Source organism: Achroia grisella, unplaced genomic scaffold (genome assembly GCF_030625045.1).
Source record: "Achroia grisella isolate CSIRO2021 unplaced genomic scaffold, CSIRO_AGI_Agris_v1 utg546, whole genome shotgun sequence".
Taxonomy (NCBI): domain Eukaryota; kingdom Metazoa; phylum Arthropoda; class Insecta; order Lepidoptera; family Pyralidae; genus Achroia; species Achroia grisella.
In genome coordinates, this window is record NW_026712931.1 from 4096269 (window position 1) to 4109322 (window position 13054).

General features: G+C 36.5%; 1 protein-coding gene across 1 annotated transcript; it reads left to right on the forward strand.

The window, feature by feature from the left end:
- Positions 1 to 134: 134 nt before the first annotated feature.
- Positions 135 to 6719, forward strand: LOC131848201 (SNF-related serine/threonine-protein kinase). The gene is made up of 8 exons (XM_059197983.1): positions 135 to 345; positions 1421 to 1653; positions 2645 to 2850; positions 2937 to 3272; positions 3918 to 4208; positions 5257 to 5395; positions 5725 to 5982; positions 6093 to 6719. Exons 2-8 carry the CDS (start codon positions 1423 to 1425, stop codon positions 6717 to 6719), a joined length of 2088 nt encoding a protein of 695 aa, XP_059053966.1. The 5' UTR covers positions 135 to 345; positions 1421 to 1422.
- The last annotated feature ends 6335 nt before the right edge of the window (positions 6720 to 13054 follow it).

Sequence of the window (13054 nt, forward strand, 5' to 3'; positions counted from 1 at the left end):
ATATCGCTGAAAACTTAAAGCTCTTTTGTATGACTATTTCTGAACATAAAACGAAGAGATGTTACGATTTCTTAGATTTCTGAACTACACTAATTTTTGTGAAATGGCGAAAATCCTATATCTTCTACATCAGTCTATTTTTTTATCTTCAATACATACCAAATTATATGACATATAATGCAGTGTTTTAAAGGCGCCTATGTGATATGACTTTATTTTTATAATTCGTAAATCGTATTGATATAGTATTGGACACAATTGTAGTATTGGAATAAATTTATACCTTTTTTCGTAATTCACCGTGCTCTAATTTAATGTTTTGATTTATATTTCTTCTAAAATTTAGTAAGTAACATTTGGTTGTAAATTCAGAGATTATTTATAACTTCTACTGTGTATATAAGTTTCGTTATGTCTTACACGAATAAAGTATTTAAGCATTGTGAAAAACCTGTAATAATATTGTTTCTTTTTAAATTATGTGTAAGTTTATAGCCATAATCAAAACTACTGAGCGTATTTGAAATATTCTCCCATCATTTGAAAGGTTCTTTATTTGTGGGATGTAGCTTTATTTATATTGTTCCACAAATTTAAATGATTTCTTACTAAATAAACATGGATTATTTACATATTGATATGGTTACCACATTTACTGATGAGTGTGGCAAATCTTATAGGTATATTTTAAATGTTTATATGTTATGAGGAAATGTGCAAATAGATAATACAGTATTGTAGAGCCATATGTGTCATGTTATATTAACTGTATATACCTAAATAATAGGTTTGAATACATCAATTTCAAAGTTTGCTTTTAAGTAAAATATGAATTATATTGTACTGATAAATCAATAGATTTTAGATTACTAACATTTATCCAAAGCAAGAATTAACATTTTTTAATAATGCTATATTATTTTTTGTATTTATAGTATCATCTAATTTTTTTAATAATAATGTATGAGTTGTAAATGAGAGAATAATTTTGTAATATGTATTTCTAAGACACAGTATAGAAAAAAGTCATTCACTACTTTATTGTTCACTTGAAATACTGAGCAATATATGGATACAAGTTATTATATAGTAAGTTAAAATATCCAAGTTCATGACTTGGATATTTTAACTAATAGTTGAATTTGTAATAAAATAAGTGGTACTGTGGTACTCATATTCTTTGAATTATCATACAGATATATAGTTATATGTGACATTATCTATTTGAACCACAAAACTTTTATTTCAAATTGTGAAAGTTCATTTTTAAAAAAATTATCAATCTTATTTTCAAGAGATACCAAAGGATAGACAATCTCCTTTCCTTTTTGATTATAATGGCCTTTGAATAGCCCATTCCATGTTGACATTACAAAAGTATAATAAAACATGTTTGATATTAAATTTTGAATAATTTTAGATATGGCAATGAATAATAATTGTGGTGGAGCTGGTGGGGGAGGGCCAGGAATACAAGGCGGAGCTTATGACGCTAAAATAGCTGGATTATATGATTTACTAGATACTCTTGGTTCGGGGCATTTTGCAGTAGTTAAATTAGCAAGACATGTTTTCACTGGAGAAAAGGTAGCTGTGAAAGTTATAGACAAAAGCAAGCTGGATGATGTATCAAAGTCACATTTATTTCAAGAGGTCAGTAAAATCTTTTTAATATGGTAGTAAGCAGCAATTTAATTTTTGTTTATATTCCTTAATTGAATTTAATTATAAATAATACCTATTTATTTCGGGCTGCGGTCTAGGAACAGGTTAAAAAATATGTGATTTCCTCCCTCTAAAATTTATTACATATAAGGTGATGGGGGGTATTTGATTGGTTGAAAGAGTCACAAAGTTTCTGTAAAACATCATGAACTTATGTTTATGATGTTATACAAAATTTTATCTAGGTCATAAGACCTTGATAAAATTTTGTAAAAATTTTGATTGACCATAGATTTTGTGACATCACATTACAATGTTAGCACATAAAAACAAAATTATATTTTTTGTAACATGACCAGCTATGCCAGGGACAGGCGGAGGGGGGTAAAGTGACTCACATTGGTGTGTCATAATTATGGATTATAATCATTAGCCTACTGCAGTCCCCTGCTGGACATAGGCCTCTACCTAATAATAATATATGGTCCCTTTGTTTTGAAACTTGAAAACAACTTCAATTCACTTGTGACCAATGTGTTTGAAAAGTAAGATCTGCATGGTCTATCTATAAATTATGTCACACATTATAAGTGTAATATTGTGTGTTAATAAAGGTGTGATAGGAATCCTTGTGCTGTTACTCTTCAAAATATAGTATATTATTATCTAAATATTTAAACCAAAATTTTACTCAAAGAAAACAACTAAGATTAAATATATATTTCATGCTCAATAAGAAATCAGGACTAATCTTAATATCACCAGTTGAGGTGATAGACTGTTAAAGCAATTACAGTAAAATTTTGTTTAAATTTAAAAATATGTGTCATCACACTTGGGAGGAGTCTTTTAAATGTGATCAACTCCAAAGACAGGTAAATTATGGAGTTTGTGTGACTGTCAGATAAGTTTAAAAAGAAGGCTTTGCATCAGTATTTACTATTTAGAATCAAAGTTTAAGAATTTATATAATTTTCAGGTCCGCTGTATGAAATTGGTGCAGCATCCTAATGTTGTTCGATTATATGAAGTAATAGATACACAAACAAAATTATATTTAATATTAGAATTAGGAGATGGAGGAGATCTCTATGATTATATTATGAGACATGAATCTGGTTTATCAGAATCTCTAGCTCGTGACTACTTCAGACAAATCGTGCGTGCAATCTCATACTGCCACAGGTATGTTTATTGTTCCATGAGTTATTAATAAGTAAACTGACATTATTCTATAATTTATTTAAATATACATTGTATTGCTTTTACAGGCTACATGTAGTACATCGAGACTTAAAACCAGAGAATGTAGTATTTTTTGAAAAATTAGGTGTAGTAAAATTGACTGACTTTGGATTTAGCAACAAATTTTGTCCAGGGCAAAAATTAGAGACATCATGTGGTTCTTTAGCTTACTCAGCACCAGAGATTTTGCTAGGTGATTCATATGATGCACCGGCAGTTGATGTGTGGTCTCTTGGAGTAATTCTCTATATGCTTGTTTGTGGACAGGCGCCATTTCAAGAAGCTAATGACAGTGAAACACTGACAATGATTATGGATTGTAAATATACCATCCCACCTCATATAACTAAGTCTTGTAAAAGGTTAGTATAAAATCAATATTTTATCTAAATACATATTTTATTCACAAGTGTAATTGCAGTTAATTTTGATAAGGTAGTATACAAGAAATGCTTGCACACATGCATATCTTGTATACTACTACTACGTTACCACATATATTTTGGCTGAGAAGGTGCAATTGATTTGAATAGATAAAAAAAAAAGCTCTAAGCAATTGATTTGATTAGAGCTTTTTTTTTTGACTATTCTTATTTTTTTAAAAGTTTAAATATAATTAATTATTATCATTTTAAAACTTCACAAAATTTTAACTGATTAATTAACTTTAAGAATACATCATGACAATAATTGTTCTTATCCATACTAATATTATAAATTCAAAAGCATGTCTGTATGTACCTTGATGTATGTCAGGTCACGAGGATGCATGTAGGCTATAAGAGTATAGCCTACATGCATCCTCGTGACTATTACATTAACATGCAATTAAAGTATATAGACAGAGGTCTATATACTTTAATTGCATGTTAATGTAATGTCTATGCAGGAATGTTGTAAATTAAAAGCGGGTATGCCCTCAGGATAGATGTTAAGATGCACAAAATAAATCTAATATTATATACATATCTAAACTATTATTTGATAGTGATAGATTGTTGTTACAGGTTAATCGGAAGAATGTTAGTACGAGAACCAGAGAAACGGGCCACATTATCTGAAATAGCTACAGATACATGGGTTACTGCTGGTGAAGGTGTCACTGTAGAAGATTTTGATACTCCTCTCGTAGCTAAGGAACAGCTTTCAGAAGAAGATCGTTCAGCCATTGTTCAGAGAATGGTTAATGGTACTATAGGTACAAAGGAGCAAATTATGGAAGCATTAGAAAAAAATGAATATAACCATATTACTGCTACATACTTTTTGTTAGCAGAGAGAAAATTAAGATCAAAGAGGTAAGTAAAATATAGATACTAGTTCATAATAGTTGATTCCATTTATAAATACTTGATTTTACATATTGTGATAGTAACATTACAAACGGCTGAACAATATGTTGCCATAATTATAGTTTTCATTCTCTGTTACAGGGGATAGTGTTAGTGTTAGTTATATGTTATGATAATAATTTACAATTTAGTATTTACAAAATTATTGGAATTTCATCAGTGTATGCAAATAAGTCTTTATTGATCCCTTATAATTCCTTCCAAAGCTTTTTTTAGTTGTATAGGGAAGGAGTGTAAAACCCTAATATTTTTTTTTACTTGTGCCTGCAGTTTCAGCCACTTTAAATTTCAATAAACAATATAGCATATTTGTTATTCTGATTCATAAGCAATATTACTATGAAGTTTCACTAAAAACCGTTCAGTAGGTTTTGGCGTGAAAGAGTAACAAACATCCATACTTACAATCTTTCACATTTATAATATTAATAAGATTGTGTATAATTAAATATTATTATTATATTAATAAAAAAAACATTAGACACACTACCATGACACAAATACTCATATATAAGAGTACTCTTTTGTTTGTTGCTTGTGGGGGTTGTAAGAAACCCATAGGCAGGCAGGCACAAGCTATGTGTCTAATGTTTTTTTTATTAATATAATAATATTTATCTCAGGGAAAGGCAAAAGAACCCAGCCCATACGGCCATTATCTTTGGTAGTACCAGTGAGTATAGAAGTAAATTTATATGAATCATGGTTGATTTTCGACCACTAGTCGTTAAAAGCTTATAAACAGCGAGACAGTTTCTTATGTATATTCGGGTTACGAACACTGATTAGAATATTTGCTTTTGCAATAGCATGTGTTCGTCATTCTATTCTCTCAAATTTGATACTAAAAATGAATCTATATTATTGTAATGTTTACAACACAACATTTATTTGGAAAGAATACGAGCTGAGTTTCTCGTCAGTTCTTATGAATAAAGATATTTTGAATTGAATTGTATATGCGTGAGTGGTGCGAGTGAAGTTGTGAACGCAGGCAGGAGGCGACGCGGAACGCTCGACGGCCCGAGGCGCTGAGTGTGTCGCGAGCCGGAGGCGGCGGACCAGGCGGACGCGCGCTGCTGGCGCCGCCCGCGCTCGCCGCCGCGCCTCGCACCCCGCAGGACGTGCCGCCGGTTAGTGTCGCATGCTTTACATATTACCCCTGCGCCGAACATAGCTTCTGGGGGGAGGCATTCGTGTGTATAGGTATAATGACCTCACTGCTAATAATATATCACGTTAGTTCGAGCACCCTATGGCTAACTAAACTGACTTCGTCCTCATTCAATCGTCCACTTTGTCCCGCCAGCGTGTATCGTTAGCGCAAACGGATACTAGATTTTATTGTCGGTCATATCTGAAGTTCTTTGGACATGTGTTAAAACTACTGTATCTTTAGCTGAGAGGTTTTTCTGAAGCAGTCCGAGCAGTAAGCGGATAATAAATCATAATGCTGTTTCAGAGATCTCGCAAGTGCAGTATTGTTCGCGAGGAAGAGGACGACGAGGAGGCCGGGGTGGCGGCCACGACGGGCCAGCGGGTCAACGACGCTCGGCGCGGATCACGGTCCGAGGGACGCCTGCATCTCGCGGCGAGAGATCGCGTCACACACGCCCACCACGCGCCGCCCGCACACCACGCGCTGCTGCCCGTCCACCCGCAACCCGCACACCACGCGCCGGCGCCCCGCCCCGCTCAGCTCGAAGACAACTTTGTTAAGGTTGGTTATATATCAGAGACATGGGTACACAACGGTACCTAAGGGTTGAAAGCACATAGATTTACCCTGTACTCACTGAAAGTCTGTTTTTTAACAACCGGTCGTCGCAGGTGAACCTCGAAGACGAAATTACATCCGACGCTGGCGAATCGAACGCTAGCGGCGAGAGGGCGACCGCGGTCGACGTGCCCGCTCCGCGCGTACCGCCGCCCGCACCCCCGCCCGCGCGCCGCCAGCGACTCGACTGCCGCCGCCGGCGTCCTCGCGCCGGCTCCTGCTCCTCCTCCGACCTGTCCGACGACGACTCGGAGAAGAAGAAGCGCGCAGCGGATCGCGCACCCGCGCCCGCCGAGCGGCCACGTCGCGACTCGCACGACGATTCCAGCGACAGCCAGGACCCGGCCGGCGGCTCGGCCGGCTCCCGCGCGGCCGCACGCGCGCCGCTGGCCACCGCGCCCGCCGCCGCGCCCTCCGCCGGCTCCGGCGGCGCGGCCGGATCCGGCGCCGCGGGCGGAGACGCGCGGGGCGGGGGCGGCGGTCGTCGCAGGCGCGCCGCCCGCAAGGAGAGCCGCTTGCGCGAGTCCCGCTCGTTGAACCGGATCGCGGAGGTGGAGGAGGCGGCGGCGGCGCGCTGGGCGGGCGGCGGACTGGTGGCGCTGTGCGGGCGGCCGCTGCTGCGCCTGTTGGCGGCGGCGCGGCCGTCCCCCGCCGCACGCCGCCTGCACGGCCTGTGCTAGCGGCCGCCGCAAGCCGCCGCGCGCTGCGACCTCGCCGCCCGCCGCTGACGAACCGCCGCCGGAGGAAAGTCGCCGTCGCCGGCCGCCGCCGCCTGTTCGGCCTGTGCTAGCGGCCGCCGCCCGCCGCTGACGAGCCACCGCCTGTGGACGCGTCGCCGTCGTCGGCCGCCGCCGCCTGCTCGGCCTGTGCTAGCGGCCGCCGCCCGCCGCTGACGAGCCACCGCCTGTGGACGCGTCGCCGTCGTCGGCCGCCGCCGCCTGCTCGGCCTGTGCTAGCGGCCGCCGCCCGCCGCTGACGAGCCACCGCCTGTGGACGCGTCGCCGTCGTCGGCCGCCGCCGCCTGCTCGGCCTGTGCTAGCGGCCGCCGCCCGCCGCTGACGAGCCACCGCCTGTGGACGCGTCGCCGTCGTCGGCCGCCGCCGCCTGCTCGGCCTGTGCTAGCGGCCGCCGCCCGCCGCTGACGAGCCACCGCCTGTGGACGCGTCGCCGTCGTCGGCCGCCGCCGCCTGCTCGGCCTGTGCTAGCGGCCGCCGCCCGCCGCTGACGAGCCACCGCCTGTGGACGTGTCGCCGTCGTCGGCCGCCGCCGCCTGCTCGGCCTGTGCTAGCGGCCGCCGCCCGCCGCTGACGAGCCACCGCCTGTGGACGTGTCGGCGTCGCCGGCCGCCGCCGCCTGCACGTCTCGTGCTGCGTCACCACTGGCAAGGCTTACGGCAGCAGTCCTGAAAGACCGGCGCTGACGAGCGGCCCGCGCTAGCAGCCGTCTAGAACCTTAAACGAAGAAAAGTCAAGTTAGCTTACGTATAACAAAAGTGATGCCCTTGTTCCATAGATAGGAATTGGAAAATATTGTCGTCAAACTTATTCCACATATTACATATTATTCCCCTTTCTGTTTTATTGTATTACTATATTTTAGTTTGTAATACAAATATATTAAATCATCGTTAAGATTTTTATAATCAATCATGTATTTTAGTTCATAAGTGTAAGTATTATGAACTAAAATACATGATTGATTATAAAAATGTGGTTACAATATTTTAAAATGATTTCGTTGTTTAATCATTAAAGTAATATGATAAATAGTAACATCATACATATAATGTTACTATGATGACATTTTCTAAGCTTAAAAATAGTATATTGTTATAAATAAAAATTCGGCAATTACGTTACACAATGCGACATACATAATACATACAAATTTAATCTAATATTTTCGACTTAGAACGCAAAACACAAAGTCATGTTTTTTTTTTGTCAAATGTTCTTACCGACCAATGCCATAGTTATTTTAACATCGTTTTAGGTGCTGTTGTGAACAAGTGTATTTTATTTTATGGCGCGTAGTCTCGCGGCTTCACTTTTGTTGTATATGGTGTTCACTCTTGACGTCTGCTGAAGTTTCCCTTCGTTCTGCAGTCTCAAGGATGCCACTGGATTTACTGATTGTCGTATGTGATTGTTACGATACAAAACATTTTACATTACTCGTATAACCGCTTTTCTGGACGGTTAAAGATGAGGCTACAATGCTAATAACTTTGGACAGCGGAAAGTGTATTGACGAAAGTTCTGTTCGTTCGATACTAAAATTGTACATTTAATAAAATAGGACTCCAAATCAACCGTGAACCTATGTATGTTATAATTAACCCAGATATTATAAAGTTAATAATTTTCGTCAACAATGTTATAGTTTAATTTTTTTTTCAGAGCCCATTTAATACTTACGATTATAAATGCCCAGGCACACAGTGAGATACAGCTGAGGCATTCAAATTTTATTCTGCGTCTCTAGTAAATTTAATTTAAATAATGCGTGTGCAAACTTAATTTATTGGAAACGATTATAAAATATTATTTTGCGTGACGTGCACCAGTGTGCCTGTTTATAGTATACAGCTCTTAAGAAAGAGATTCTTTACTAACTAGCACACAATACATTTCTAATTTCTAAATGCTCAAAATTTTGTTTATATAGTAATTTTCCTATATATACCTATCCTATGTATGAAAAAATCATAGGCGTAATTAGGGCTCTGTACCTGACCTATATTTTATAATCAAGACTAAATATTGATTAGATAATCCATATTTAGTTAAACCTTAATGAATATAATACTGTTGTTTTAGTATTCAATTAAAATAACATACATTCATGCTGTAACCCTTTTTCAACTGTATAAAATATATTAAGTCTGAAATATTAACACGCTTGTTATGAATGGGGCCACAACATCTTTTAATATGTATAATCAACTAAATCATTTCTAATAAACAAATGAATGCATTTCTTGTAAATGAAGATTGAGAGGTAAACAGGGTTTCTACAAACCGAAAATAGAATAATTGTCATTACACAGAAAACTGCTTTTACTTCAAAGGTTGTTTAGTATGTAAAATACATAGAAAAGATATCCAATGACTGAACCATCGATACATTTTTACTCATTGCAATGGAAATTAACTAATTTATGTTTCGCTTAAGTTTTTAAGTAATGTATGTGTCCGTACCAGTCTGTACATAAAGACACAGAGCTAAACTGTTGTATCCTTTAAAGGGATATAAATTGTAGGTAATCTAATAACTTAGTTAAATTATTTTTGCTCTCCTCTTTGTAATTTCACCTCCACTAGTCGTGAAATTTTAGTAAGTTAATATGAAATTATGTTTATATTTTTATTATGAAAACAGATGGACATTCTCTAAGCGATAATGAGCTCCGAAACATGTTTTGGATCTTGTATAGAATACATTAATAGTAGGTGTCTTGATGTTCTTTTATCTAGAGATGTTTTTATTTATAGATTTGTGTGTATCCTAAATTACATTAATATGATATTATATATTAATATAATAATACGGGAATGTTAAATAAGTTAAATGTTGTGTAATAAATAAAAATCTATGTACATATTTAAATTGTTGTATATAAATAGTTTATCTCAAAATACATATTATAATAAATTGAGTTTAAACTTTTGGTTAAATCTGATTGTATATCTTATAATGTGTGAATGTACAACAGAATTTTATATGTGAGCAATTTTTAAAATTATATAGGGCACTTGTATGGTGCTTTTAATTTCGCAATAAAACGGATAAGACCAAAGATTAACAAATTGTGTTTATGCATTTTAACTCTGTCTTGTGCTGTTTGTGGTGCCAACATAAATTAAGCTGTATTTTACATAAACTTTGACAGTAAATATACTAGTGCTCATTGTTAGCGCAATGTGTTGGTAATAATTATACTTCACAAAATGCATTATTGTTTCTTTTCTTCATTATATATAATAAATATTACTATATGCTCTGAATTTCATATAACATATTTATACTACTTATGTTTGTTACCCAGATTGTAATACATAAAATTATCAAAGTTTATTCTGTTTACTTAACAATATTGCATTTGTAAATTAATTATAATTTGAGTGGTCAGATATTTTTTTGACCTACAACTATTGCTTTTCTGATCATCTATTAACGAGAGCATAACTCAGCAGGCTGATTGCTGATATCAAGGATACCATAGAAATAGTCGTGTGTGGTTTATAAGGATATAGTGTATATCACTATAATCCCTATTGCTTTTATACATGTATCGCATGTGTGTATAAATGTTATTTCGATTGTTTGCACCCACTGCGTATACATACATAACTTGCTAGCTATACTCCAGGGGAAGTTTTATCATATGTTTTATGCGGAAGTACATTATTGAGAGTATGGCATTGTTATGATGATTATATACAAGAGTTTAAAATTATCTGGGCAAGCAATTTTTAAATTGCTTTCTTTGATGTAACCTTAACATTCGTGGAATAATACCCTACCCTACATTCTACCATCGCAAGCATCGACATATTACCTTATATCGAAGTGCGCGCAGTTAAAACTAACTATAATAGTTGATTAATCTTTGCTTTAAAAAGGTTGGAAGGCCCGCATTTTTCTTATATATATATATATATATATTTAGTTAGACCTGACAATAACATGAAGTTAATCTGATTAGATAAGAATGAGTAATTCATTTATTATTACATATTACTACTGTATAACAGTTGAATGATTGAATGGACATGATTGTTAATTGTTGTGAGCTGGTTGTTTTTTTTTTATAATGTGCTTTATCATAAACTATATAACCATAACACGACGCACAACCATAAAACATCCAGATCAGAAGGGGAAATTTAATGAGAATGGAACGTAGGACTTTCTTTATAGGAAGTATTTATAATGCCTGCTAAAGTAACACTTGAAGTTTTTATGTGTTTATATATTAGTGTGTATCGTATAGTTATAAATGCGGCATATTTAGTAAACAAAACATATATGTACATATTTTATATCTTTTTTTTTTTATATATAAATATTTTGTTTAATTGTTATAATATTTTTTAAATAAATGGACTAAAGATATTCGTTGATCCAGAATGAGCGAAGAAGAAGAAGAAGAGGCCGCCCTATACGAATGTACCAAATACGTGATACACTGACATAGAGTGGCAGTATTTCAGTGTAGCATGTTTGAAAGAATACTGTGAAAGGCCTCGTAGTTGGCGACGATTAGAATCATGAATAAATTAATTCATCATTTAAGAGCTGCTCTCTTGTCGGTGGAGCTCTTGCTATTTTCCACGTCCAGCCATCAATCAATCTCTTTAGTTGTTGATACGACACGACTCTTAACTTTTTCCTTAATCTGCATGATATAACTGTTACTTGGTCTTCTCCTTCCTTTCTTTTCTTCTATTTTAGGTTCGATAACATTCATAGGTTCGTCGTGTCGTATCAATTGCCCCAACATTTTCCCCCGCCTATTCTCAATAATATTTATGATCTGTCTCTTTCCCTTAACCCTTTGTATTTCTTAATTTTTTATTTAAACTTTCAATCCTTCTTCAACACATTTCAAAAGCTTCCAGTTTGTCCCTTTGAGTCAATGTCCACATCTCACAGGCATACAAGGCTATACTTCAGATTGACTCTCGTGTCTGAGAGGACTTTGATTTTATTTGTTTATTGATTACACACAAGAATGTATACATGGCGGACTTAATGATGGCATTTTCTACCAGTCAACCGTCGTGTTGATCATAATAAGGCGGTGCACTTTAATATAAAAACAAGAAAATAATATATAAACATACTAATATACCCGTATTCTTATTTGATGCTAGCTGTACCAACGACTTCGTCCACGTGGAATTTAACTTTATTTTCTAAATTAAAAGTAGCCTAAACATTGTCAAAAATGTTATTATAGTGTAAGTACCGTATTCATATGCATGTAGTAAAAAAACTGTTATTTCAATATTACAAACAGACACTCCAATTTTATTTATATGTATAGATGTGAGCATTTTTTATAGAAGCGTTTGACGTTCGCACACCAAAGTACTACGTCTACGTGTTTTTAATTCTTTGCTTGCATCCATGTATTGGAAAGGCTTTTATACGTATAAATGCCATTTCAATCTATTTAAGTACTAAATTTCTACCTTAGATACTTTTTGAAAATGTTCAATAACTAAATATGCTGCATACACATACAATATTGGAAAGTCAGATCATGATAGGTGGTTTAATGAACTATTCAGGCGCATATTATCTGTAGTCATGAGTACGATTGTTTGTATTTGTTTGATGTATCTATGATTTGTGTATAAAATTTATATAATGTACAAAAGACGTATTCTTGTATATTTATGAGTTGTTTAGTTACAAGTTTGGGACTAAACGCCACATAAAAACGTTGATTGTACAAACTGAATTTTTGAATGTGAACCGAATAATCAGTAGATATCTAAAATATAGTGCTATATATATATTTGTAACCCTCTTACAGCATATAGGTAACGGTTATAATACTCATTGTTAAAACATTGTCATCACAAATTATGATAAAAAATATTATTTGATACTACCTAAATTTTATGAATTATTCTGTGCAATATAATGGACATCCAATGAGAGCTTTGTAATTTGTACATTTTATATTAAATTTGTATAATTGATGTATTACATTTGTTAATAGTAATTAGCTTCCTAGAATTTTAAACTGATATTCTAATAACTGTGTACCTGGTTGCCATTTGTATTTGGCGTTAACGTAAGCTTTTTTGCAAATTGTCCAGTACTTATAAATACTAGACCTTGAATGTCTGTACCAATATACATAATAAGTTTGTACATTTAGACAGTACCCATATCAACTGATATTTCGTACACCTTGCCAAGATAAATATTCTTTTCCGTTACTATACAACGTATATACCTATTTAGTTTCAACCTCGCTGTCTTTCCCTTTATAGAA

Excerpts from the sequence above, each read along its gene's own strand:
- LOC131848201 (XM_059197983.1), top strand. The coding sequence starts at position 1,423 with ATGGCAATGAATAATAATTGTGGTGGAGCTGGTGGGGGAGGGCCAGGA. Across the intron at positions 2,851-2,936 it reads GCAATCTCATACTGCCACAG|GCTACATGTAGTACATCGAG; the intron begins GTATGTTTATTG and ends TTGCTTTTACAG. Across the intron at positions 5,983-6,092 it reads TCGAAGACAACTTTGTTAAG|GTGAACCTCGAAGACGAAAT; the intron begins GTTGGTTATATA and ends CGGTCGTCGCAG.